The 26306-nt window shown below is 43.5% G+C and overlaps 2 protein-coding genes across 3 annotated transcripts in view; one reads left to right on the forward strand and one right to left on the reverse strand.

The window, feature by feature from the left end:
* Positions 1-238: 238 nt before the first annotated feature.
* LOC118220292 (clarin-3) lies at positions 239-6685 on the reverse strand. The gene is made up of 3 exons (XM_035404096.1): positions 4029-6685; positions 3604-3789; positions 239-2585 (listed from the first exon to the last, which is right to left on the reverse strand). The coding sequence occupies exons 1-3, from the start codon at positions 4258-4260 to the stop codon at positions 2317-2319; spliced, it is 687 nt and encodes a 228-aa protein (XP_035259987.1). The 5' UTR covers positions 4261-6685; the 3' UTR covers positions 239-2316.
* Positions 6686-6834: 149 nt separating this feature from the next.
* The window catches only part of ptprea (protein tyrosine phosphatase receptor type Ea), a 75623-nt gene continuing 56151 nt past the window's right edge, over positions 6835-26306 (forward strand). For both annotated transcript variants that reach the window (XM_035404091.1, XM_035404092.1), the window contains exon 1: positions 6835-6975. The gene's annotated coding sequence lies outside the window, so the exon portion shown is untranslated. The remainder of the gene's footprint in view (positions 6976-26306) is intronic.

Here is a 26306-nt window from a genome sequence, read left to right on the forward strand (position 1 = left end):
TACCCTTAGACAGGAATTTGCCAGTGGGTGAATGTCAGTGCGTTTAATGTGTTTATATTTACTCATGGCAAACATCTAAGTCGAATTCCCCCATTGGTTCAGTTTAAGAAATTACATTGCATTGACTATATTTAGTAAGATAAACTAATCAGTGAAAAGACTTAAAGTGTAAAATTAAATTTAAATTTACATGACAAATGATTAATTAATTAGTAAAATAATGCTACGACAACAATAGTAATAACAATGGTGCATTTCGGTTTTCTAATTTTTCCTTCATATATGTGATGTTATAAAGACCTGCCAGCAGAGGGCAGAAAATGTTCCGTTTGTTTATAATTCAACATAAGAAACTTCTCTGCAATATCACCTGGGGAACAACTCAGCATCTGTTTGAATGAAAAACGTCCTATAGATTTTCAGCGTATCCACTCCCCAAATCTAAAATGTTTTACAGCAGGTCTAATGAGGAAATGTGTTTTCTTACATGCAGAACAAATCTGTAGAATTGCCAAACCTACTGTTAATTTTTTTTCTTTAAAACAGTTAAGGAGTGGCTATACTAAATGAGAGCTGTAAATGCTTGGTTGTTGGTTTATGGTTCAGTGGAACCACCTCTTGATTTGAAGAGATATATTTTGTCCCTTTAGAGAAAACAAGTCTATAAATAGATGGAGTTTTGGGAAGGTTGCTGTTTCTCCTTTTAGTAATCTGAAAATTGTAAAATTACTGCAAAACGACAAACATAAAAATAAGAAATTAAAAAAAAAAAAAAAAAAAATGAAATGATCAACAAACTCAGGATGCCTTTTAGAGTGAAATAGTGCAAGGACTATACAATAATTTTAGTGAGATTAAATATTATAAATATATATAAATATATAATAGGTATAATTGTCACATATATTTTGATTGATTGATAACACTAACAATAACACTTTCTACTGTGCAGTTACAAATGATTAATTAGCATATTAATGAAACACTGCATTATACATTGTTAGAAAATACATTAATGATGTTTGTAAATGTGTTATTAAGATGGAAGCCAAGGTGTCCTGAACTCCAAACGCAAAGTATGGACCACCTAAGTTTTGTCATTTTGGTGGTTCCAGATCATTTCCTGTTCCATTTTTTTTTTCCGCCTATGGTTAAAATGGATAGAATTTTTGTTTCCCGTGTACCAATCATTTCTTCCTTTTATATTTGAAACTGAGACATTAGAAATGCCGAAGGGTGAATTCATTACAGGTGTTATTAACGCCGTGTAGTAAAATAAATATAGCTATTTGCTGACAAACTAGGTGTGATGCTACTTTAACAAGTAAAGATAGCCATTTTAAATCCAAAGATCTTAAGCAAAATTTTGTTGGCATCGTAGTTCCAGGCAATCATTTTATATACCGCAATTCATTTTGCCATTACTGTGCCAAGGCAATGGAACCGGAATTCCATATTTGGGTGCAAAATTGACATCACACTTCAGTAGGGTATAGGCCACAACATGTACTTTAGATTGTGCAAGAGCTAATAACCGGAATGACTCACTGTACTCTTCTGAATACTAGCTGTGGCCAAGGGATACTAAAATCTGGTTTTCTTTTCTACCTAATAGTTAATCGATCAAATAATGCCACTGATTGGCTGATATTTAACTCACCTGGTGTTCCAGGTTTAAATCAGTCCGAATTAGAGGGAAAGAATTAAAGCTGGCAGTAGGCTTGCGAACTACTCGCCTTGACAGCCAGATTTAAGTATCCCTGCTCTGAAGTATAGGCTGATCCAACAGCTACATACGCACACAAGATTTAATATATACATACTGTTACAAAATATGAATACACTCATAATTGACAGAATAAACCTCTTCTTCATCTCATAATATTCTGTTTGCCCATGTCTACTTTGCTGTAAAACAGCAAAGATAATTTAGTATGTTTTAGTGATTTATGAGTACATATGAATCTCTTTTGATGTTGATTTTGCCAGACATAAGGAAGAAGGCTAGATAGCTAGATAACTGCCTTAACCAATTTAAAAAAAAACCGTGAAAGGTTTCGAGAAGTTGCAAATTCTTCTACTACATTTATGGTAAAATAAATTAACGACCGCTTTCGCCTGTAAACCGCAATGTGGTGAACAGTAGGCTACGAAAGAAATAGTATAAAATGGACATCCACAGAGAAAATCCCCAAGTATATCTGCCAGTTTCCTTAGCGTCACTGGCAGGGTCGCGGGGACTTTGTGCGGGAGGAGGCGTACGCTATCCCCACCCTCATCACGTAGTTCTGATCTGCAGGCGGAGACTGCCGACGGTCAGTACAGCATGATGTCTTTGGGCGCGTCCTCGGTGGGCCGCTGCTGCTCCTTCCTCTGGGTGTAGGCTGTGTGCTCGTACATGAAGACGGACAGGATAGCGATCACACTGGTGGCCATGAACGGGATCAGCAGGTAGAACCCCACCTGCAGTTCTGTGTTGATGTCCCTGAGATTGACCGCCACGTTATTCTGAACAAGCTCTTGAGGCACACCGACCACTAGCGTGTTTATCAGGAACAAAACCAGTGTCAGAAATGAAAGGATACCTGTAAGAAAGCAGGCCATTTGAAGAAAACATCAGTGGGACTTAGTAAACACTAAAACAAATAATGGGCTACTGTATCAGTCAACAAATGGATGAATGAATTCATGGATTGGTGAATTTTCTGAGCAGAGAAGAAATCATACCTAAGGAATTGTAAAAGAGTAGACAGATCATAGAACAGCACAGCAACATTTTAGTTGGTAAAGCAGCAAGTGGAAGGGAAATTGAAGGACAAGCAAGGATTGTGTAACAATGTGTGATAGTCTGATAGTCTTAAAACAATAATTAAAACACAAAATATATATTTGAGCTGTTTTATTTTTCAGATAACAGAATATTTTATTGCATGATAAAATAGGATGCATGCACACACACACACACACACACACACACACATACCACACACATTAAAGTTTTTTTTTTCTCAAACTTTGGCCAGACAGGCACAGGAAGCATTCTTTTATGGAATATTATGAAAACATAGCATCCCCCCTTCAACCCCTTCCCACCCAGTGAGCAAAATCCCAAATCTAGACGTGTAGGGGAGTGGAAGTCTGGGTTGAGAGATGTTTTGACATAAACAGATTAGTTTAGCTCACGTTAGCTCCAACATAAATCAGGTTTTACCAGGATTTTGCCTGGCTATGTCCTAGTCGGCTAGAAAACTTTCACTTTTTAACCAAATGTAGCCAAAAGTATTCACCTGCACGCCAAGATGGTCCAGCCAAGTTTGTTTATGTCAAAACATCTCTCAACTGGATTCAACTTTTGAATTAAGCATAGTGTTCAATCAAAACCTTGCCTCGCCTTGTTTTAATGCTGGGCTAGAATAAAAACCTGCACCCCCCATCTCCCTCCAACACACACACATGCACAAGGATATAATTCTATAATTTCTTTTCTTCTTCCACACACACACACACACACACACACACACACTTTCCAGTATTAAAGCACATGGTCATCTGCCCCTGACAGTATGGTTTGAATCAACTTGGGGACTTGGGAAAGACACTCACCACTGACGGAGCTGCAGACGTACAGGCCCAAGGGTCCCATGTAGGTCTCGTAAGGGTTGCTGACGCTGTTGTACAGAGTGATCAGTAAGCTGCCTGCTGAGCTGAGCAAGGTGAGGGCCAACAGGCTTATGATAATGGCGTGGAGGATGAACGGGGTGCCCCCTACACTGAGGAGCAGCGTCAAAACTAATGGAAAGGAGAAAAGGAGATTCGGGATTGTGCTAACAAACCGAACAAGAACGGCATGACCTTAAATGGGCCTATGACCTTAGAATCAGTTATGGACAGACAAAAACTAGAGACTAAACAATGTAATTTCAATTAGAATGCTAGCTTCACGTGCGCACCAAAACTTCCAACAACATGGATGAGAAAACAACACAAATCTCTTCGGAGTCTAGTGAGATAAAGGACGGGAAGCATACCTTCAAAATCATTGTCGTTGTCAAAGCTGGGGCAAGACTTTTTTGCCAGCCCGCACTTGAAAAGCCCGAACTGTACGTTTGCCGTGCCGTTGTAATTGTCGGTATCTTTAGCCGAGCACTCCATCTCAGAAAAGGACCACTGGGCTGACATCCCGTAGCCCAGCACGGAGACACCGGCGCTGGTGGCCAGGGCGCTCGTCAAGAAGTGTAAAGTTTTCTTGGACGACGGCATTCTCACAATCTTCCAATTTCAGTTCCCCGTATCCCAAAACCGCGTTTTTCCACCCGGGACTCCTAAAAGCACGTAGTGTTCCCGAAATGGATTTTCTACGCTAAACGTTTTCCCAAGGATGAGAAACTGCAGCAAGATGTGAACATTGAGCCAGGCCATAAAGTGATATGACTGTGGACTTTGATCAGAAGAATGAGGGGTTGTCAAGGCATGTGTTTACTGTCAAACATCATAAAGGGGATATGAGAGATTGATACCCAGGTACAATTTCACCCGTCAGGTGTGCCAGTGGTATGACAAATTGTATGTCTGCCAGGAACTGCACTCTTATTGTGGTGCTGTGGAGTAGATACTATCATACATTTGCCTGGTACCGCCACATTATTTTTCTAGACCAGTGCATGTGAGGGTGTAAATATGATTTAGTCTAAAATGTTCTCATCCCTAGTATATGGACTGTATTACCTGATCGTTGTTGGTGTGATTTAATTTCGTAATGGCCTGGATTGGGCATAACTGTACTGCCGTTCACCCACAACTAAGAAAAAAAAATTAGATTTATGAAATGGACATACAAATAAAAACTATGTTTAAAGTGAAGTTATTGACCAAATTCCTTACAGCCCCTGCCAAAGCAGTATAAGCGTGTCTGAAGCATGTCTGAGGCATGAAGTTCTATATGTTATTAAAAGTGTCCAGTTTATCAGCATGACAACTGAACACAACCCATTGAAAGCTAGTTTACTGCAGGCGGTGTCAATTTAATCAGATCTTTGCCAAATGTTTTAGTGATTGGAGAAAAGGGAAAAGATTGGGCAAAATAAACAATAACTTTGTACACAAATGTTTAATAAAATATCAATTTATAATGACAGTATTTTAAAAATACATCTTTAACAATTCTTCCGTCATAAGCTAAATGACTGGGTGTGGTTCAAAGTCCCACTAAAAGAGAAATGCCATAAAATCCAAGATAAGGACTAACTACGTACATTTTAACCAACAAGCACATTTCCATTGAGGTGAGAGCTAAACAAAGATTGCATGCATGCACAAAGAAATGTGCATGCACAACGTAAGTACAGATTGAAAGTCATACAGATCATACAGGCTTATGTGGTGTGCTTAAAGAATGCCACTGTGGACCTGAAATCTGTGCTAATTCCTGGAAAATCATAAAAATGTAGGCCAGGCTGCTCCTGTCTTGGCCTTGATGATCAAAAGAAAGTATTTTCCTGAAAGACAAATCCACAGAAGCAACCACTCTGAATTTTCACATGGCCCTCAGAATTATCGCTCATATTTAAACTATTGTTTGTTGACATTTAAGACATTTTTAAATTAAGGTCACATTAACAGTCACTAACATTCTTCAGTTGTGTTGGTGTCTCTCACAAAAGTGGAAAACATGAAAGGGGACACAGTATACACCTCCATATCACTATTAGTAGAGTATTACATAATTTGTGTAACTGTGAGATCTGATCCTCTATGGTCCACATGAGATTGACAACAGAATGAGCACACTTTATAAGAAACCCCAGACCTTATTGTTACTTACAAAATGTCTGTATTCTCTTTAGTTTATGATTGCATAATGAACTATATAATAATGACTACATCTCTGTGAAAATGTTTGCATTAGAACTTAAGTGTGCTGTGTACTGTGGTGCTTTGTTATTGCAATTATTCAAACGTATAATTAAATGTCTTACATAGCCACAAAGTTGTAAACACGTATCAATTGACGACGACGACGACGATGATGATGATGATGATGATGATAATTATTATTATTAGTATTATAACATGTCTATATAATGCCACACCAAAACAGCACATAAATTAAATGGATGTCATCGTTATTGATTATATTTTTATTCGAATTTTATGTTGCGTTCATAAATTATCTTCAAAACGTCCCCCTAAGATCCCACCAACATAAAATAAGAACGTTTGTTATTGCTACCTGTATGTTTCACCAGTAGATGGTGCCGTTTCTTGGCTTGATTCTTTTACCATAAATCTAAACCTTCAAAAACCCTACAGACTGTAATTGTACGAAAAGTATTATATACTCAAAAATGACTAATTTTAGTAAATCGTTTGTTAAATGTAACACTCTTATCATCACTTTTATACCAGTAAGGTGAATCATAATTTTTTTTTAATCCTTCATTTTTGGTAAGTGAAGCATAGTTATTTATCATAATCACTGAACAATCTATAATCCAATTGATTGTTTCAGTGCAAATTAAACCAACCTTTTGTTTTCTGTTTTTGACTTTATTTTGAGTTAATAAATATTCAATAAACTCTTGCCACTTTTGGTGAAAATATATCTAGAATAATTAAAAATGAAGTAACTTGCACATTACTTAAGTGGATGGTGCTACTGCCTGAACAGTGGTAGGCTATGCACGCACGGCCGAATTTTTGCGCCCTGAGGTGCTACTGGACTAGCGCACGTGTTGTTTCACACAAGAGCGCCAGGCGGCTCTCTCTCTCTTCAGTTACTAGGATGAAATACCCGGGGTGGGTTAGTCACTGACAGCAGTGTGGAGTGGAAGTCATTTAAACAAGATTTGCTATTTTTTCGAAAACAAGCAAGCCAGAACTAGAGAGATATTTCCCCTGTTCGGGTCGGATCCCAGGATTTCTCCATTCCCTCGCTGGCACTGTTATCCTAATTGGGCAAGTGTCACCCACAGTACGGTAAGAGACATAACCTAATGTACATTGGTTGGGGATTGTGGGCGGTTTATTGTTAAATGAGAATAGGAGAGAATTATTTCGCATAATGAACAGCTACATCAATATCTCGATTAGTGGACAGCAGTGATATAGTGTAGCTAATCAATTGTAATTTGTTTTGAAATGGAAAATGACTCTGCTTCAGAATCGCGTTCCATCACATACAGGTAGCCAGACAGCTAACCAAGATTCGGCGTGTTTGTAGCGAGTGATACAAACAAGGAAAATAAAAGCGAAATAAACAAGTCAAGCAAACAGGCGTTTGTTCTTCAACATGCATGATAAAGGAAATATATTTTGATTGTTTTTATTCATTCAAATAGATTTGTTTATTTTCTCTATGTCACTTGTGATTTTTGTCATGACAACATTAGGAGCTAAGCTAATGCGAAAAAGAGCGATGTCTGTCCAGGGTCTGACAACCAGAGAATAGGCTACAGTTAATGTACAGTGAATGTGGGTTAGTGGAACAGGCTCGTAGATACCATTCTTGCAATATAATAATCTTTTCGTTTTCCTCATTTAGCCTAACAAGACGTCGGCCCATGATTATTTTATTTCAGGTCTTTGACAATTATTCTTATAAAATACAACATGATTTAAAAACTACAGTATCTGCATTAGCTCGTTACCGTAAATTACTGCAGGCTTATATTTGTATAAGCGCCAATATCCTACATAATTATGTTGTCACGAATCTGCGTCAGACTAATGTATAAAGATTTGAACGTCTTACATTCATCATAGCTCACTAAAGTCGCATAAAAGTAGGCTACCCTTTAGGACATTACCGGTTTGATAGTTTTAGCTCACATACACACACGCACACACGCACACACACACACACACACACAGACACATTTCGTGAAAAGTACCTTCATGTCTACAGTATTCACGCTTCACTTGCAATACATTCTCTTCTGTAGCATTTGCCGTTGCCTGGCAATCTTCCGTGAGGGCTTCAGACTGAATGAATATGTGATGTTTTACAGGATTGCTTTTAACCATGTAAGTGCGCCCTTGGGCTGCAATTTTCAGTGTCCGCTGTCTTCAGTTGATTGGTTTTGTGTTTTGTAACATGTTATCATCCTGCACAAGTGCTTCAAGACTACATTTTATATTGCACAAGGTTGCAGAACTTCCTTTTCTAGTGAATGAATCCTAATTCTGTAATACGAACATCATTTATACAGGGCTTTTACAAAAAATAGGCTTAAGAGAGAAAATGGATTTATGCCTTTTCAGCCAAAAGACAACACAGCAAGCCACAGATATTCAATGGAGAGTTCTTCCTTTTTCGTTGGACCCCTTATATGGAACAAAGCACAGTTTATATCTGAGGACAGAGAGTCAGAGAGCCTTCCCTTGTGAAGATGCATATGGAGTTATAATGCACTCCTGCTGTTCAAGAATAGCATTTTCTAAATGGCATCTGCATTGTGTTCTACAGTATCCTGAACGGTCTTAAAAGGGTGTGCGTATAAATCATATGGGACGGGGACATGATGTTCTCATAGTGTCAGATTTTGTGTCATGCAGGGTTCAGGTTTGGAAACCTTTTCCTGTCTTGTATAATATGAAAAAGCCTTTGGATTGGATGTTCTGGTTTTAGTGAATTAATAATGTGTATGAATCATTCAACTGATATCAGTTACAATTCAGTGCCACTCTTTAATTATTACATATTTTGACAGTCACAGGCATTGAAACTATAATGAGACCTATTATCTACTTCGAAACATTTAAACAATTCAAAATCCTTCGAAAAATGCATGCAGAACTCTGACCCTTTTTGTGTTAAGTTGTGAGTAAGACCACTGATTCTTTCTATAGAGACACCTGGGTACCTCCCCCCAATTCAAAATGGAGTCAGTAGGAACTTCCTCAACTTGGAAGTTAATTATTTAAGAGGAAAGGAAGCCAAAAAAGCTTCAGGCTACATACAATTGAGAGTCGAAGACACCAGATTGGGTGGGGCCTCGTTTCTCTTGAGCACACTTACAGTACTATCTAGACATTATCTTAAGGTTTCCTATATACAGGACTACAACGACAAAAAGTGCTACTACAAAAGTAGTCTAACTGTTGACTATCTTTGTAATCATTTTCTTGGCAGACAATCTCACCCAGCTTACATAGACATTTTTAAAAGAAATACACAGTCTTTTTTGGATTTAGATATTTGCTGGAGCCATTAAAGTACCCTGCTCAAGGCAACAGTTTTGGATTGAAACCTGCAATCCTTTAGCCACGGCCCACAAGTCCAGTTCCTTCGTCAGAGCAGTTCCAGTTCCTTTCCGAGGGTGGTATTAGGTGAGTGTTCAAACTAGTTTGCGTCGCTACCTCCAAACATTCATCTGGAATAGAAAATGCGTTAGCCTGGAGGAGTGAAAGCAGAGATCTCGCATGACCAGCGTGGGGAGGCGTGCTTTCAGGGCGGAACGCTCGAACCGCCTGCATCAATAAGATTTTCACCTCCATCCTCCGGAGGTGTACTCAGAGCAAGGCTTAGAACGCAGAGGGCAATTGCGGAAAATAGTAAGGCAGCGTTGCTGTAACCGTACCAATCACACAGGATGTTGTGAGTCGTGCATTGCAGAATCATTGGGAGTCTGGGTTGACACATCACATGAGTTCTGAAACTGGGGATTTGTTATGTCACTGCCTCAGGATGTGGCAATGAGTATTACGACGAGTGTTTCTAATCTGACTGATTTCTTGCTAGCTTGCTCTATAGATTTGTATTCACCGAACATAACCTGGGGGCATACAAAATCACCTGCTTTTTCTACAAAGCCACTGGGCCTTTTACTTACCACGCGCTGGTTCTCTTATTTGTTCTGGCAGCTCTCTGCCAAATCGATCGAATAAATACTACACCTCAGCCAGTCCCTCATCATCTACTTCTCCGCAGCGTTTGCTTTGGCCTTTGTGCTGACCTCTTGTTACGAACTGAAAGGAAAGTTTTGCTCAGCCGACTTCAGGCTGAAGGGCTACCCAACAATGTAGTATTTGAATGAAAACAGATGCGTCACTCACTTGAAAAATTGCTAGATGTTTATTTGTTACATATACAACAGGGTTAAAAAGCCTTATGGCCTTGCTATTAAAAAAAGAAACAAATTCTGCCAAAGATGTAAGAAATGCATTTTATTATCTTCAGGTGATAACAGAAACGCTTTGTATGTGATGCATGTTGAAGCCTGCTTGACAAGATAGTGTTCCTAGAATTTAGTCAAATTACTCCTGATGACGAAGGTGTTGTAGAATTCTGGTCTTGGGTAATATGAAAAGTATACATAAACAGGGATTAATTTCTTTGCTACTGGCCAATTTCTTTTTTACAATTTCAAAATCAATCATTTATACATGTGCAAGTAGCCTACTTTTCCTTTGTCCTTCAAGCAATTCCATGTGTCAATAAGATGTCCATGTCCTTATTTTTTGATGTTTCCCTTGTAAGAGAGTGTATGCAACCATTTTCGTGTTTCACTTTCTTTGATCTATAATATTTACTTGTGTAATTCTTAATTGGGGGACGTGAGAATTGAATTTTAAAAAAGGATTTATAACTTGCAAAAACAACTTGGGCCATATCTGGTTAGGCTTTTACCACAATAGAGAGAACCACATATAGGTTGCGATTAATTTTGCCTTTATTGCTGCCATCGATGTGACAAATAGTGATTGCTACTTTTTCTTCCATTTCACTCATCTCTGGTTAAGTGTTCCTTCTTCCACAACTTTTGGCCTGCCGCTTCCTGTCGTAGTTCTAGAGGAAATGGCTTTCCGGAAATGGCTGATGGAATTTTACAATGTGGAATAGCAGTCCTCATAAGCTTGGTTTCTGAAATCTGACCCTGAACTCGATTCTTTCAAACATTTTTTCAAACAACTGTAGAAAGAAGCAATTAATGTAGCTTGTAAGCATGTGACACACGACTCGATCTGCACTGCTTCTGAATTTCATATTTGTGTTGAAAACTCTTGTAAGGGTTCTTACTGGGCCATTTCTTGAGAAATGTAAAGTGAATTCTAGACTAGACTACACTGAAGAAAGCATATATGCTCAACTGTATGCTACTCACAGGTGCTAGTCCATTTAGCATGCTCTTTGAAGTGATACCATTCTTGGTGGGGAGGACAAAACTCCCATTGGTGCAAAGGCACATCTGAAGGTGAAGCATTGCATGCTATAAAATTAGGTGAATATCAGAGATGCACCTGTACTGCAATTGTAAATATATAATAGATAGCATATTAAAAGGCAAAAAATCTTTATCCAGTTGGGGATCGTGTTGTTTTATGTACGTATTTTTTGAAAATTGATGAATGTGTTGAGGTTTCCAGTTAGGCGGTGCTCACAGCTCGCTTCCCAGCTCCATTACTCTGTGAATGCGTAAGGTTTGTAAGATTACAGGAGTATCAGAAGAACAGAAGCCAGAACACACGGGAGAAAGACATGGCCCATTGCGCTGTTAGCGTCAGTTACCGCGCTGTCTTTGTTTCTTGGTTTCACGGCATGTCCCCTTTGAGGATCCTCCTCGAACACCTCCCGCAAAACATTTTGTTTCATTTTCTCCCCTTTGCCTTGTTGGAACATGCTGACTGCTTTCAAGGTGACTCAGCTGGGTTGTGAGGCACAGAGGAAGAGATTCCCCCCGTATCTCTGCGTGCTGTACGTTCACACATTGCGGGCTAGTGATTTAGATTTTCTTTCTTGAACCCACATCCTGTGCATCAAGCACCGAAGGAGAGGTGACCGTCAGGTCATGTTTACTTAGTTTTAGCCTTAAATGTAGGGCAGATTTTTCCTTTGTATCTAAAAATCTAAAATATTTAGGAAAGGGGCGTGGCTGTTTTTCCGAACTTTTCCTGCTTTTTTTGCTTTCAGGATTTCAATGCATGGTCCTCGTTAGTGAGTTGCAATGAGTGATTGTTTCTTGTTTGATACTTCAAAATGATGCTGTTCTTTTCTATTGGTCAGGGTCACCTTAATGGGGGTAATGGAGTGAGAAATATTAGTAACTTCAATGCTTCCTGTTTGGAGGCAGCCACAAGGAAAACTCCTGATCTTTTGCATTCGCACTGGAGCAGGAATGCTGGGAAAGAGGGGCGTGGCCTCTCCCGAACGATACCCCAGATCCGATACCCCAGATCTGCTGACCTCACGGTTAGTGTGGGGAACTTCCCCAGCTGCGCAAACAGCGCCACCTGCAGTCTTGGGTCCCCTGGGTGAGGTGGGGCGGAAGGAACGGTCGCTGTGACGACACGGTTATTGTTTTGGCGTGTGCCCCTGCGATGTGTTCATCTCAGCTCGCTTTGCTCTTAAATATCCGGCTAAGCCTGCAACAGACACCGGTCCCCACAGTGTTTGTGTGTTTTCACTTTAGAATGCAATATTTCCATCTTTCGCTGATGGATACATGGAGGCAGCAGTATACTCCAAGAGTGACTTTGCTGATTTCTCTTCCAAGGTCAGTCTGGCTGCAGCGGCGACAGCAGCAGTAGAAGCAGCAGTGGTGGTTGTGGTAGACCCTTGCAGTTGTGGCCAAACGTTTGTCAGCCATCTGTCAGGATTAGCATTAGCGCCGTTCTGTTTGCTTGTGACTTTCTCAACGACCGCAGTGTAGCCAGTCTAGAGGAGGCTGGTCCAGTTCAGCTCCTGAACATCACGGCGTGTGGCGTCCATGTTATGTGTGGAGTTCCTCCATCTACGGGAGATGGCACCAGGAATACGGAAAGAGAAGAAAAGAGCATTCTCCTTTCATACACAAATTCAAATTGTTTTTCAGAGCTGCATGTGTTGTTAAAAGGGAAGTCAGATAAAAGAGTGGTTACCAAATCCCATCAGCAAGTTAATATGCCCTGCCCTGCCTGGGGCAGTTGTTTAAACGCCTTTGAATTCAGGGTTTGTCTGTTACTTCATTAGAGGCAATGTGTTTCTCTGCATAATGCATTTACCGCCATTTGGCTCTTTCGCTGGGCACAGCGAGTGTCTCAGTAGTTGAGCATTTATGGTCTTGGAGAACAACTGCTAGATTCTCAGTGCTAACAAGGCTGTCGGGGGCTCTGTGCTGACATTTCTTTCAAGGAACACATGTGCTCCTTAGCTAAAAATTTGTGGAGCACTCTAATGCATCCCAATTAGGAGACGTGCAAAATGATTTTTTCCAGTTAGCGCACATCAATTTTCGTGAGTAAACGCTCCTAAAATGGGAGCAACGTAGAGCCCTGCTGTCTCAGGTTGGCACAATCTCCCTGATTTGACGTGATGTTAGCACAATGAACCAAATTTACACAGTCCCTCAATATTAAATAGTTTCAAAGGATCATTTTATTTGTTAACATGTGATATTCATGTCTCTTTAAATTAAATATTGGCAATCAATGTTTTGAACATTAACTTGTTTTTCAGTACTTCCCCTTACTACCTTCTCTGTGAACTTTCTCTATCTGCTAGCTATGAATGCTCATTGAATATCCATCCATCCATTATCTATAACCGCTTATCCTGAGCAGGGTCACGGGGGGTGCTGGAGCCTATCCCAGCGTGCATTGGGCGAGAGGCAGGAATACACCCTGGACAGGCTGCCAATCTATTGCAGGGCACACACACCATTCACTCACACACTCATACCTATGGGCAATTTTAGGGTCTCCAATCGGCCTACCTCGGCACGTCTTTGGACTGTGGGAGGAAACCCGCGCAGACACGGGGAGAGCAAACTCCACACAGAAAGGCCCCAAGCCAGGATTCGAACCCACAACCTTCTTGCTGTGAGGCGACAGTGCTACCCACTGCACCACCGTGCCGCCCTCATTGAATGTCATTAATGCTATTGCAGTAGTAATTGTTTTGCAGCATATGTCATGCAGTCATGCTAAGGGTAAAGCACCGCTTCACAGCAATTGAGTGAAAGACTATAGAGGTCGGAAACTACAACCAAACAACTGAACGGCCAAAGCGTTCATTTAATGTCCTTCCATTTTGAGTTACCACTTGTCTTTTATGCGTTCAGTCTTCCTGTCTGTCCCCCCTCCCTCTGTCAGCGGGCTTTTAAGCGAGCCCTTCGGCACACTTTGCTTCGGATTTCTGCTCGGAGAGCCCATTTCCTTTCCCGGGAATATCGGGCCATCGGGAATGGCAGGAGGGCCCGGTCCGGAGAAGAAAGGCCCTTCCGGCGGACGCCGAGCGAGCGAGCGAGCGCATAACGGCTCGCTTGTGTCGCGGCAGACACTGACGCCTCAGAGCGTCCACCCGATGAATTATGTATGCGTCGCCCGAGCGCCCAGATGTTGCGCTTCCTTCTCATTCGCTCTCTGGCACCGGGAGGACTTCAGGAAGATGCTCAACAGCGCGCGCACTGTTCGGGTATGTCTTTTCCCCTGAACCGGACCAAAGGAGAATAGGTGGAACTTCTACTCGTGGTTTGACTTCGGCATTAATTACGTTGCTGCTTCAGTGAACTCTTTGGTGTCCGTGAAATTCAGTGAGCCATTAAGTTATTTTGGCATTGACTGGAATACATGGTATTTGTCTTTGAAGTCATTTCTGCTGAAATGTACTCCCTGGAAAAACCGGGAGTATTTTCTATTGGCCTTAAACAATGGCATTGTTTGCGTTCCTGAGCTGTAATAAATCACAAATATATCCTTATTTCCCTCATTTTGCAGTGCAAAAATGTTAACAGCACAGGAAATAAAGCAAAAGAATTAGTTTTTAATTATTCTGTGTTAGGAACACGCACGTAATGTACGTAGAAACTTTTTTTTTTCTTCTCCTGTGTGGAAAATATATTACTTGATGCTATTTCAGAGATGTTTTTCTAGGCAGACCTCCCAAAAGAGACTTTTTGATGGACGATCTGTTTCTGTCCTAACAGGCCGGAAGACGTCAAGTGTTTCTCTGTGCCTTTGCTCTGCGATCAAAGGACTGTGAAGGAAAGTCTTTTCGAAAAGACGGTCTCCCGTTGAAAGCCCTTCTGAGACAAAGTGCTGCATTCACACACAGGCTATGTATGGCATTGTGGACCTGGCTCTCAGTCCCAGTGCTCTCTTTGGTATCAGCGGAGTGATCGAGAGCAGGAAGAGGCAGGCCCAGATTGGGGGGGGGGGGGGGGGGGGGGGGGGGGGGGGGGGTGGCACATCTCTGATGTGCATTTGTGTGTGTCAGTGCGGGGGCAAGAGGAAGGAGATTTGTACTGGCTTAAGAGAAATGGGAATTGGCAGCGACTCTCTTGTAGGTGTTTCTTTGAGGCACTTTGAGGGTTTAAACCAAAACGAGAACATATTGCTTGCATTCCTGCGTTATAGTTAATCACAAAAAATATTTATTTACAGTTAAATAAAGGTTAAGGCTCAGGCCTTACTTTTGGTATTACTTTTGGGAACTAGGTGGTAAGCTAGTGATTTTGGAAGGCTGTAGTCAGACAGCACAATTATTTTATAAAACAACAACAAAAAAATGGTTCAGAAAAAAATGGAAATGAACAGACATGCCTCTGCATTCCGATGGTTCACAGCTTGGGCTGAAGGGTGTTTTTATGGCTTGAGGGTAATTTTGAGGTTTCTGTAGGTGTATCTAGTCTCTTAAAACAAGAGGAGCTGGGAAATAGTCCTCCAGGTTACTGAGAAACTGGGTCACATGACTTGTGTGCCCACAGTTGTGGCATGTGGTATTGAAACACTATGCTAAATGATTCTGCTCCAGCTCTCAGTGCAGTAGTGCCAGAGGCATTGGTATAAGACAGACTAACATTTGCTAGTAAACACATGGCACAGAATTTCCATCTGCTGTATTGTTTTAAAGCAGGCAGATCTGTTGAAAAAACCCTTTTCCTGGATTCTGAGAATTACAGATGGGAACAATGTATCAGGTCATGGTTGCATTGACTTTAACGCTAATGTGTTGACGTCTCTGTCATGACATCACTACCCCTGCGGTTGGAGCTTAGCTATGTCCTTTTCCTATAGTGTTGAGTTGAAGTCTTAGCCTGCATTTAAAGCATTATGTCAGTTTACAAGTCACTGTTATTCAGCACAGAATTGTTTCAACTTTCATTGGAGGAGAATATGGTCATATGAAAATGGTTTAGAACATGACAAAAAAAAAAAACAGATGAAAAGGAAAAAAAAGGTGCTAGTGTCAGCGGAACTGTATGAAACACCACAGATCCCTGACGTTAATTGAGCGATAATATTCGGCTCCGCTTTCTTTCATGGGGTGCGACCTGAGTCAGTAATGTAATTGTGTCTGGGTGCAGAACTGTCACGGCGCTGTCTGAGAAACATACATATTTATACATTAGCTCGCGACGGCTTTGATTGGGAAAATCGCGTCTGTGTGGCGCTCTGGCCTCTGAGTAGCATACTAGCGGTATGGTTATATGGAAGCGTGTGTAATCGCAGCTGGGACGGCGTGCTTTCAGGCCTGCTGTGCGGGCCTCACGAGCGAGACTCCCGCATACACTTCCTCATTCCTTTCAAAAGCACATACCGAAACACCAGCAACCTCATCATCATCATCATCATCATCATCATTGTCCTGGTTTGAGTTAGGACCTTTGAGTTAACCTGACCATCGTAAGAACATTAAGGCTGACTGTGGGGAAAAAAAAAGTCTATGAAGGATGTTCAGAGGGTGGAGCAGGGGCCAAATTAGCCTGAAGAACATGGCAGCGAGGTGGCTGTTGACGACAGCCGTGAAATGATGACGCTCATAAATAAAACATGTCTGCTGTTCACTCTCGTTTATAGACGTGGGTATTTGCATAAGGGACTCGGGCTACCTTGATCAAGGATACGACGACGTTTCCCCCAGGGGATTGGAACCGTTTCGCGCCATTGCCTGTCCGTGTCGATAAAAACCAAAAGGAGTCACAGTACGTGAACGAATCATTACGGTCCCTGGCTGGTTTCCCACACTAGTTGGAGAGGCTATCTGTTTTCATTAATGGGCCAGCTCAGCTGCAGGTAATGTAAAGAAATGGGTGCAGTTGGTTTATATGGTCAAAACGGCCCAAGCTTAAATATGCCTGAAGTGGGATAATGAGTGTTAATGTACAACCATTCACCGCCCACTCCCTCCTGGCCCCCCCCCCCCCACCCTGTGCCCCCCATATACTTACAGTAAGCGTCAGCTCATGAACGGCCAGGAACACAAACAATGAGCTAAGCCCGGTCTAGCCCCGCCCCTCTGACCTAAAGAGGTGGGAGGGGGGTTGCGTGCCAATAAAATAACGGCTACATACTTTCCTTGTAATCATCATAATAAACGGTTTCGAAATGAATCTGCCTGCGTGTGTGTCCCTGTGGAACAGGGGGTGGGGAGAAGGGCTTTTTCTTTTGCTGATTTTTTCCTGTGCTCGGCGAACCACCGCAAATGTAGACGTCTCTCTCTCTCTCTCCCCCCGAACATCTGGCTCTCGACAGGACGCACGGGCGTAGATATATTTTTAACAATGGGAAAAGGGCTTCTTTGCATATTTCCGGAGTGCCTGTCATCAGACTATTGTAACGTGCCTAATTTATTTTTTGAAATCTGGTAAGACTTCTTTTTCTGCCTTCTCAGGGTAAGAGGTGTCAGGTGCAGTTTGAAACGTACAGTTAGCGCGGCGAGGCTGTGCTCGCAGCGGTTCCGTGTCCGTTGCCGAGAACGACGAACGCGCGTTACGCTGAGGTTGTTATCCCGGAACGAGTGCCCTCCAACACGCGCTCCCTTTCTTGTTGCTCTGGGCGGTAGCGCCGCTTCATTTGGCCGTTGGACAGTTTGCGAGGCACTAAATGTCATCGGGGGCATCGGAGAGAAGCTCTGCCTTGACCCAGCCCTGGCAACAACGAGCTGGAACAGTGGAGCTGAAGTTCATTAAAGAGAAAGACGGTTGACTCTGCGGCTCTTTGCAGGGTGTGTGTGTGTGTGTGTGTGGGGGGGGGGGGGGGGGTTTGAGGGGGGAGAGGGGGGGCGGTTGCCGTGCCGGTGGGGGCTCGGAGTTGGAAGAAGGAAGTGGCATTTCATTTTAATGAGCCGAACATCCTCTCGGCGCAAAAGGGCTGCCTCTCTGATTCTCTGATACCCGTCGTCCTGAAGTCGGGCTCCACGCGGCCGGTTATCGGGGGCCTTTGATTAGCGTGGACCGCGGCGGAGCGTGACGTGCGGCGCGCACGCGGGCGGGGCCGGGGGGTCTCTCATCCACGGGCTGAGGGGCAGGGAAGGATCCGGATTTGTGAAAAACGCTCCTTTGAAAAAGCCCGAACGTGCCTCTCTCCAGAACACTGTGTTTCCCTGTTCCGTTGCTCGTACTGTTAGATACAGTGGGATGTCAACTGTTGGATTTGCTGCTTGATTAGCTGGTCCCCCGTTGACAACTGGCGGTTTATAGATCTCCAGCTCTGATTTGGTCAGCACTATTGCAGTCTCTTCCCTGGTCGGTTCCAGTCAGTGAAGAATAGAGGCTCAAGCAACACCACAGATTTATTTATGTGCAGTCATACGCTATATGGCCAAAAGTACGTGGACACCCATGCATCACATCCATATGAGCTTGTTGAACATCTCATTCCAAAACCATGGGCATTAATATGGAGCTGGTCCTCCCTTTATTACGGTAACTGCCTCCACTCTTCTAGAAAGGCTTTCCACTAGATCTTTGAACATGGCTGTAGGGATTTGCTTCCTTTCAGGCACATTAGTAAGGTTTTGACGCTGATTTTGAGGTCAGGGCTCTGTGCAGGTCAGTCAAGTTCTTCCACACCAAACTCGGCAAGCCATTTCTTTATATACCTCTCTTTGTGCCCGAGGGCATTGTCATGATGAAACAGGAAAGGGCCTTCTTGAAACTGCTGCCACAGAGTTGGAAGCACACAATTCTCTAGAATCTCATTGTATGCTGTTGATTTACTATTTCCCTTCACTGGAATTAAGGGGTCTAGCCCAGACCACGAAAAACAGGCCCAGACCATAATTCCACCACCATCAAACTTTACAGTTGGCACTATGCATTCGGGCTTTACACCACACCAGCTGATGCTTGGCATTACACATGGCGATCTTAGGCTGCTCGGCCATGGAAAACCATTTCATGAAGCTCCCAACAAACAGTTCTTGTGCTGACGTTGCTTCCAGAGGCAGACTGGAACTCAGTAGTGAGTGTTGCAACCGAGGACAGATGATTTTTACGTGCTATGGGCTTCAGGACTCTGCGGTCCCGTTCTGTGAGCTTGTGTGGCCTACCACTTTGCGGGCTGAGCTGTTGTTGCTCCTAGATGTTTCCACTTCACAATAGCAGCACTTACAATTGACCGAGGCAGGCAGCTCTGGCAGGGAAGAAATTTGACAAACTGACTTGTTGGAAAGGTGGCATCCTATAACAGTGCCACCCATTTTTCGGTTTAACCCATTGCACTGCCAATGCTTGTCTATGGAGATTGCCTGGCTGTATGATTTGATATGACTTGATTTTATGCCTCTGTTAGCAATGGGTGTGGGTGAAGCAGCCAGACCCACTAATTAGAAGGGTTGTCCATGTAGTGTATCTACAGGCTGTTGGACAGCAGGTGTGGGTCAACCATACCGTCGGTGAAGACTAGGCAACCTCACACAGACAGTCAGTTACGCATGCTTAGTTTAACTCCATTTCTGTCATTTGCTTTCTGATTTGCTGTTGTGTATTCGAAGCCTGATGCTGGGTTACAAGTGGGCACTTAGCCGTTAGCGCGCGCGACTGTAGACACATCACCAGCACCCACAGTCTACTGCTGCCATTTTAGCTAAATGGCGTTTTGAGGCGGGCTGTAAAACCGTAATTGGGCGGATTAGTCCGAAAATCCTGTCACGGCTCTGGCGCACTCCCTCGTTATTTTCCCTGCCCTTATAAACAAGGGAGGCGGGAATGTGGAGGTTGTTTTTGGTTCCCCCGCTCCGCCGGCGCCCACTGTTATGTGTAAACGCGTATGTGTAAACGTCCTCGCTCGGTAAGACACCGCATGGCTGAAGGCCAGGGATTTTCCGAGTCCCCGCTGTAGCGTTAGAGATCACAGCGATTTTTTGATTCGTTCATCCAATATTCATTGCGCTTTCTTTTTTGATCGAAAGACTTGTCCTCACTGCACTCTGAATATCACCTGAGAAACGACCCGTTTCAGACTGAGCGTTGCGGCAATTGAACAATTGAACATCAATTGAACGGCAATTGAAAAGCAATTGAACAATTGAACGGCAATTGAGCAAATGTTTTTTTAAAGGTTTTTTCTGTACCGATGGTTCCGCACTGCGCTTTGCGTAAGGGCAAAGCGGGGGCGATAAAAGTCGGGGGGGGGGATTCCCTCTCATGTCCCACCCCCCGTCGACATCCCCCCCGGGCTCCCCAGCCCCCCGGCTGGCCTGGCGGAACAGAGCCTCAGAGGGAAGGCTCGTTTCATCTGAGAGTCAAGGTGCGCTCGGCCGCCGCTGGTGAATAAACACGGTAACCGCGGGAACCGCGGGAGCCCGGTGCCCGACTCGCGGCCTCAGACGATGAAGGGGAATGCTAAAACGGCTTTCGTTTGCACGCGCCCCAATTAACCCCGCGCTCAGATCCGCTCCCTCTGACTGCGTCCGCCGGGCGCGGCGACTCGTTCTCCTGTCGGGGCTCCTGACGGATGCTGAGGCTGCCGCGGTCTTAGCTCCGCCCTCTTTTCCTTTCCTTTCCCATTTCCGAGTGCGTTTTCCCGCTTCCCAGCAATTTGGTCCTGTCAGATTTTCATATCAAATCCAGTGACAGCATTTGATTATGTTTGATCTTTGAACCTCAATTACTTAGTTTCGCAGCTGACTCATAACACACCTGATGGCTGCGTTTCAAGCTGAAAGTATTTAAGAAAAGGGAAATAGGTAATAATGTTCATAACGAGAGGCCCATTTAAACCTACCAGCTCCAACTCCCAACACGCAGGTCTCAGAAACAATTCAACCGACGAAGCAGAGCCGTCCCTAGACTTTTGGGCGCCCTAGGCAAAACATAATTTGGGGGCCCCTCCAAAACATTGGCATCTTCTGATTCTTCTTCTTGGAAACAAATGCGACAAGGCGGGGCCCTGGGGCGAGGAGGCGGGGCCCTAGATGCAAACGCCTGATCTGCCTAGTGGGAGAGACGGCTCTGCAATGAGGCCCCTTATCTCGGGCAACCTAGTTTTTCATTTACAGTAAGAGTATAAATTTAATTTAACCACTTCTTCATTTTCAATTTGTTTCCTCAGCGCGCGCACTCATCCTGTGCGACTGACACAGATTACATTTTTACATATTACCCATTTTTACTGAAGCAATTCCAGTTAAGCGCCTCGCTCGAAGGTGCCATGACGGTAGTCATATTAAGCTCACGGTATTCTAGGAGGGAAGCCTGTCCCTCAGTCACTGCACCAGCACTGCCACTCATAAACTCATCCACGCGAACGACCTTCTCCACTCTCCCAATGTCATGAATTTGTCACATAAGTAAGCGAAATGCGGCGGTGAGATCCTCCCCGTTGTGTTTACTGAAACAGGCTCCAGCATACTGATTTCTTAGCCAGGAATTTCAACTCTCTGTCTGATGCAGTAGCCAAGGTCACGTAGATACTCTTACTCTTTCTTAATGTGTAGGCAGTGTTTGCTGTTATTTTCAATGCTGATATTTTTTTTTACCACGAAGTGGGCCCTTTAATTAAAGACAATGTTGTTGTAGTAAAAGTACAAATGCACTAGTAATATGCACTCATAATGTGTTTACAAGGTTTTGGAAGCTTTACAATTTCATTAAAAGCACGGTGGCACTGAATTGCTGTTAAACTGTCAGAGAAGAGGAGGATTTAGTACCCCCAATTAAGCTAATTCTGCTTGGAAACTTTTTCATGGAAAGTGCAATGTTGTCAAATACGACGTTTTACGTGCTGCTGTAATGTCTATATTGTGAACACACGCTGAACGGTGCTACATGAACAGAATATGTGCGGTCTGGTTTTTAATTGACTGGGAACAATCGCAAATGGCTGTGACACGACAGACGCTCTGACACTTGTCTCCGTAGGGTAGCCTGGTGTCAAACACAGAGGGGTTTCAGATGTCCCAACTGGGCGTGTGATGCGACTGATGTGTGTCTGGTCGATAAAGGCGCGTGGAGGTGGAGCTTTGGGGGTCAGTGCTAGACCCTGCCGCGATACAGTCTGTCTCCTTGGCCGATTGAGGTGAGGGGGACTGACTAGGCCACCGGCCGTGGCTGTGCAGGTGGACGAGGGGAGGAGCTGACGACAGCGTGTCAGCGTGTCTGCTGCAAATTCAGGGATTAGCCGAGCGGGCTATGTTCAGCGGCTGCGATTGCGTCGCCGGCCCTCTAGTGGTAAATACGTTGTAACTGCAGGTCAGTGAATGGGTCAGTCAGTGAGAGAGGAAGAGAAGTATGACTGGAGGCTGTTTCCTGTAGGCAAAGCCAGAAACAGACGGTTGCGACAGAAGGGCGTCGCGGCAGGGCACTGGACGCGCGCCTAATCATTGGAAACGAATGTGGAAGGAGAGGCCCTAGCAGGTAGCGACCCTGCCTTTAATCAACTGCAGGCTGGCGTTTCCAGTCACCGCCCTTCTTCTGCTCAGAGTAGGTGGCCTCCGGGGCCTCGGGAAAAAGGCCCCCTCCGAGCGGGAAAACTGCCGACGGGCTGCAAATTCCTCATCTCTCTGAGGGAAGGGGCGGAGCCGCTCGACGGGGCTGATCTATGGCTGCCGCCTTTCCCCTGCCCTGAGGGACAGATCGCTCTGATTTAAATGAAGCGACGTTTCAAAAAGCCCCTACAAGGCTTTTACAGCCATTAGGAGAACGGCCTGCCAGTTCGGCGCATTAACAGTGCTGCGTATACGTGGAATTGGTTTCATTTCGCCCCCAACAGTCCCCATTATGAAGTCGAATCAAATCAAATCAAATTTATTCATAAAGCGCGTTTAAATACAACCCACGTTAACGAAAGTGGTGTACAGGCAGGAAGCGATGGGGTTTCTGAGAACTTTCACAATGTATGCATTTTTTTCTTAGTTTCACTTAGTTTCAGAAATCTCCCCTGCCCTGCTGGATTCAGGATTCCCTCCCGATTTGGTCACAGGGTGGAAATTGAGCAGGTGTCCATGTAGCGATCCTCGGATGACGTTGTTTTCATTGACCTCATACTGAGGGAATAGTGGTAAGCTCAGCGTGTGTCGGAGTCTCTGGCCACATGCTTGAATTTGTCAGCCAATTTCACGAACAACACCACAAACAGGGAGGCTCCAGTCCAGACTCTCAACCGTAATCCCGCGTCTCTCTGTAATTCCACCACATCTTGTCTTTGCAATTATTGTTCACTCCCAAAGAATAGCAGAGAAGCCAAAGACTCTTCTGGGAATTAGACGGTGCTTCATGCCCTGGCAGAGCATTTGAAGCCAGTGCCGTGAGCTACGTGTACGCCCCCGGTGTTGCGTGGAGATTTACGGCGAACAGCTCGCCGCGCCCGGACCGCCACCTCTGCTCGTAATCGCGCCGGCCGCCGAATAACCTTATCAGCCCGAGACACGTTAGCAAGCCATTACAGCCATTATGTGTCGCTAACTGCGCGGAAGCTCTACCCTTCTAATTGATCCTCCATTTAAAATCGCTGAAATGGGCTGCATTTTGAGGGGTCAGCATAAAAAGAGAGAGGAGCAGGTTGGACGCCGGCGTTTTAGAGATCAACTACAGTGAGCGGAGCGATGGAGGAACATCCGGTTTTTTTTGTGGATGCATCTGAGGCCAACGCCTTGGATGAGTGGAATACGTATAGATGTATGCAGTACCCCGCCTACCCAGGGTGATACTACCTTAGCCATTCGTGCACATTCATGCCCGTGGAGCTGCTGGCCACAGTTAGCTCTGGCATTGTCAGGATTAAATTCCAGGCCGTATCCAGGGTGTGTCGTTGAAACGAGGCCAAATGCTTGAACTGCATATTGCACCCAGTAGCACCCTTTACACAATGTTGAAGAATAGACTTATGATTCAAAAACCGGTTACATTATTGAATGACTTAAATGGTGATTAAAGATAAAAACCAGCGGTCATCTCAATTCTTGCGCCTCACAGAGAACATTACGACGAACATGGTCTGTAAAATAGGAATTTGTCACCTGAAAAATACCTAACCACAAACTACATTGGGTTTGTGTAAAATGTTCAAGTGCATTTTTCCGGTCACGTCATTGTCGATGAATGGGATGATAACCTCGTATAATTATCCTGCTACACATGAGAAAATGTCCCTCTTGTAGATTGTGGGTTTGGTCTGTGTTTGAGTCATAGTAAACATTGCTAATGGCCGCACCTTTGCATGCGCCGACACAAAACCCCTGGGAGCTTTCTGGGAATTCCCCATAAACACAGTAGTGTAAGAGTACCCAGTGACCCTGACAATATTAGAGCCATTCGTCCTTTCGGAAAACAGTTCACCGGTTTCCCTGAGCACAACATGCCTCCTGTTCTCCACACAACCTCACTGCTCTGAGCCAGATTTTATAAGCTTACAAAACAAGCCGCTGGTGTGTGTCTATTTTTCATTTTCTCTCAAAGGGTTAATGAGGAATTTATGAAGAGGGATGCTTTCTGTCAGAGGTTCACTAATATATTGACGGATACTGTTTTGTGATTCAAGAACAGTAGCTGTTAGATCAGCCAAATGAGCTCAACTTCTGACCTTGTAGAAGCTTCCGCAGTTTTGAATGATTTTCTGTCATCTCCTCCCGGTCTCCCGCCCTGCCAAGATACAGTCAGATTTCATCCCCCGTGGGTCAAGGAATGTACTTGCGTCCATTCTAATGCCACTCCCGTCAATTTTCTGTGGCGCAAAATTCCTTCAGGTCTTGTAATAAGCAAAATCCAAAACTTTCTACAGACAGTTGCTGCTGCTGTGTTAGGCTACAGTATATGCAGCATAGATTTCTTTTTAAATGGATATCAAAAGGCATTTTGTTTTGTCAGGCTGTGGCTCACTAACTGGGCTAACTTAAATGGAATAAAAGGCTTTTCACTGACTGAAATGACAATGTCATTGATAGCCATAGGCCTAATTAAAAGTATACTGTTGATTGAGAAATCGATACATGCAGGGAGATCTAAAAAAAGACATTACATGGTGACAAACTGGGTTGTGTATAAAACACAATTTATAAAGGGCATACTATGCAGGATTTTTACCTTGAAAATATTATAAAATAGCTATGCTAAGGCATATCTTTGATGCACTGGCAATCTCTGTCTTTATGCACTTCTGCTGAATTTGTGCACCTTAACCTTTGTTTTCTTATTATAAAATGTGTGTGGGACATTTTTGGTAGTTGTTTCTTGGGATCTGATTTCAGCAGAGGTTTTGTTGCCAGCTAAGAAGCCCAGACACAGTAAAACAAAAATACAAGCCGACAGGGCTCGTTCAGGAACCAGGGTTACCCATGGAATTGCTTTTCTTTGGTGGCATCAGCTGAGGTTCACAAAGGGGATGAAAAGCTGTGCAGAGTTAGTTTGTTTTCGGTTGGACCTGTAAGTAATGTTACCTCTAGCTGTCCAGCTCACTACGTTAGGTGGAGTACTCAGCTTGAGTGGGTGGGGTTGAAGAGAGGGGAGGAGACTTCTTTGATTGTAAAGCACTGCAAGGCTACAAAATCATGCATAGTATACATTTAACATGTAATGCACTGTTATTAAAATCAAGAAGAAAAAAAAAACACCGGTTAGTATAGAAAACATTTCATGACAGTGAACAGTGTAATCTGAAATAATGTTTTTAATGTAACAAAGCCAAGGGCCACATCCTTCCTGGTTTGGTGGCCACACAGCATAATACAAAACAAATGTGCATTTCGTTTCACCAGGTGTCTCTGGTTTTAGTGGATTAAACACGAAACAGGCAGGACATTCAGTGAGCAGAAAGGATCCATCCAATTTAATTTTTTTACCTTTTTGTAATTTCACTAGTAATAGACTTCCATAAATTATGTCAGAAATGCCATAGCAAGATGTGATGTGATCATACGTATATAACTCCTTATATGTGTTATATACAATTTATAAGCCACAATAAGAGTTGAAAAGGCAGCAATAGTAAGGAGATGTTACTTTAACCCACAGTTATAATAGTGCTTTCCAACACACATTGCTTTTTAAAATGGTGCTTACTTAGCTTCTTTTCAGATCAGTTGAGTTGGTTCGTTAACTAGTTAAAGCCTACAGTTTGTATAACTATCGTTATATAAATAGTCGTATAGTTCATCATAATAAGCAATGTAAAGT

Source organism: Anguilla anguilla, chromosome 2, assembly GCF_013347855.1.
Source record: "Anguilla anguilla isolate fAngAng1 chromosome 2, fAngAng1.pri, whole genome shotgun sequence".
Lineage (NCBI taxonomy): Eukaryota > Metazoa > Chordata > Actinopteri > Anguilliformes > Anguillidae > Anguilla > Anguilla anguilla.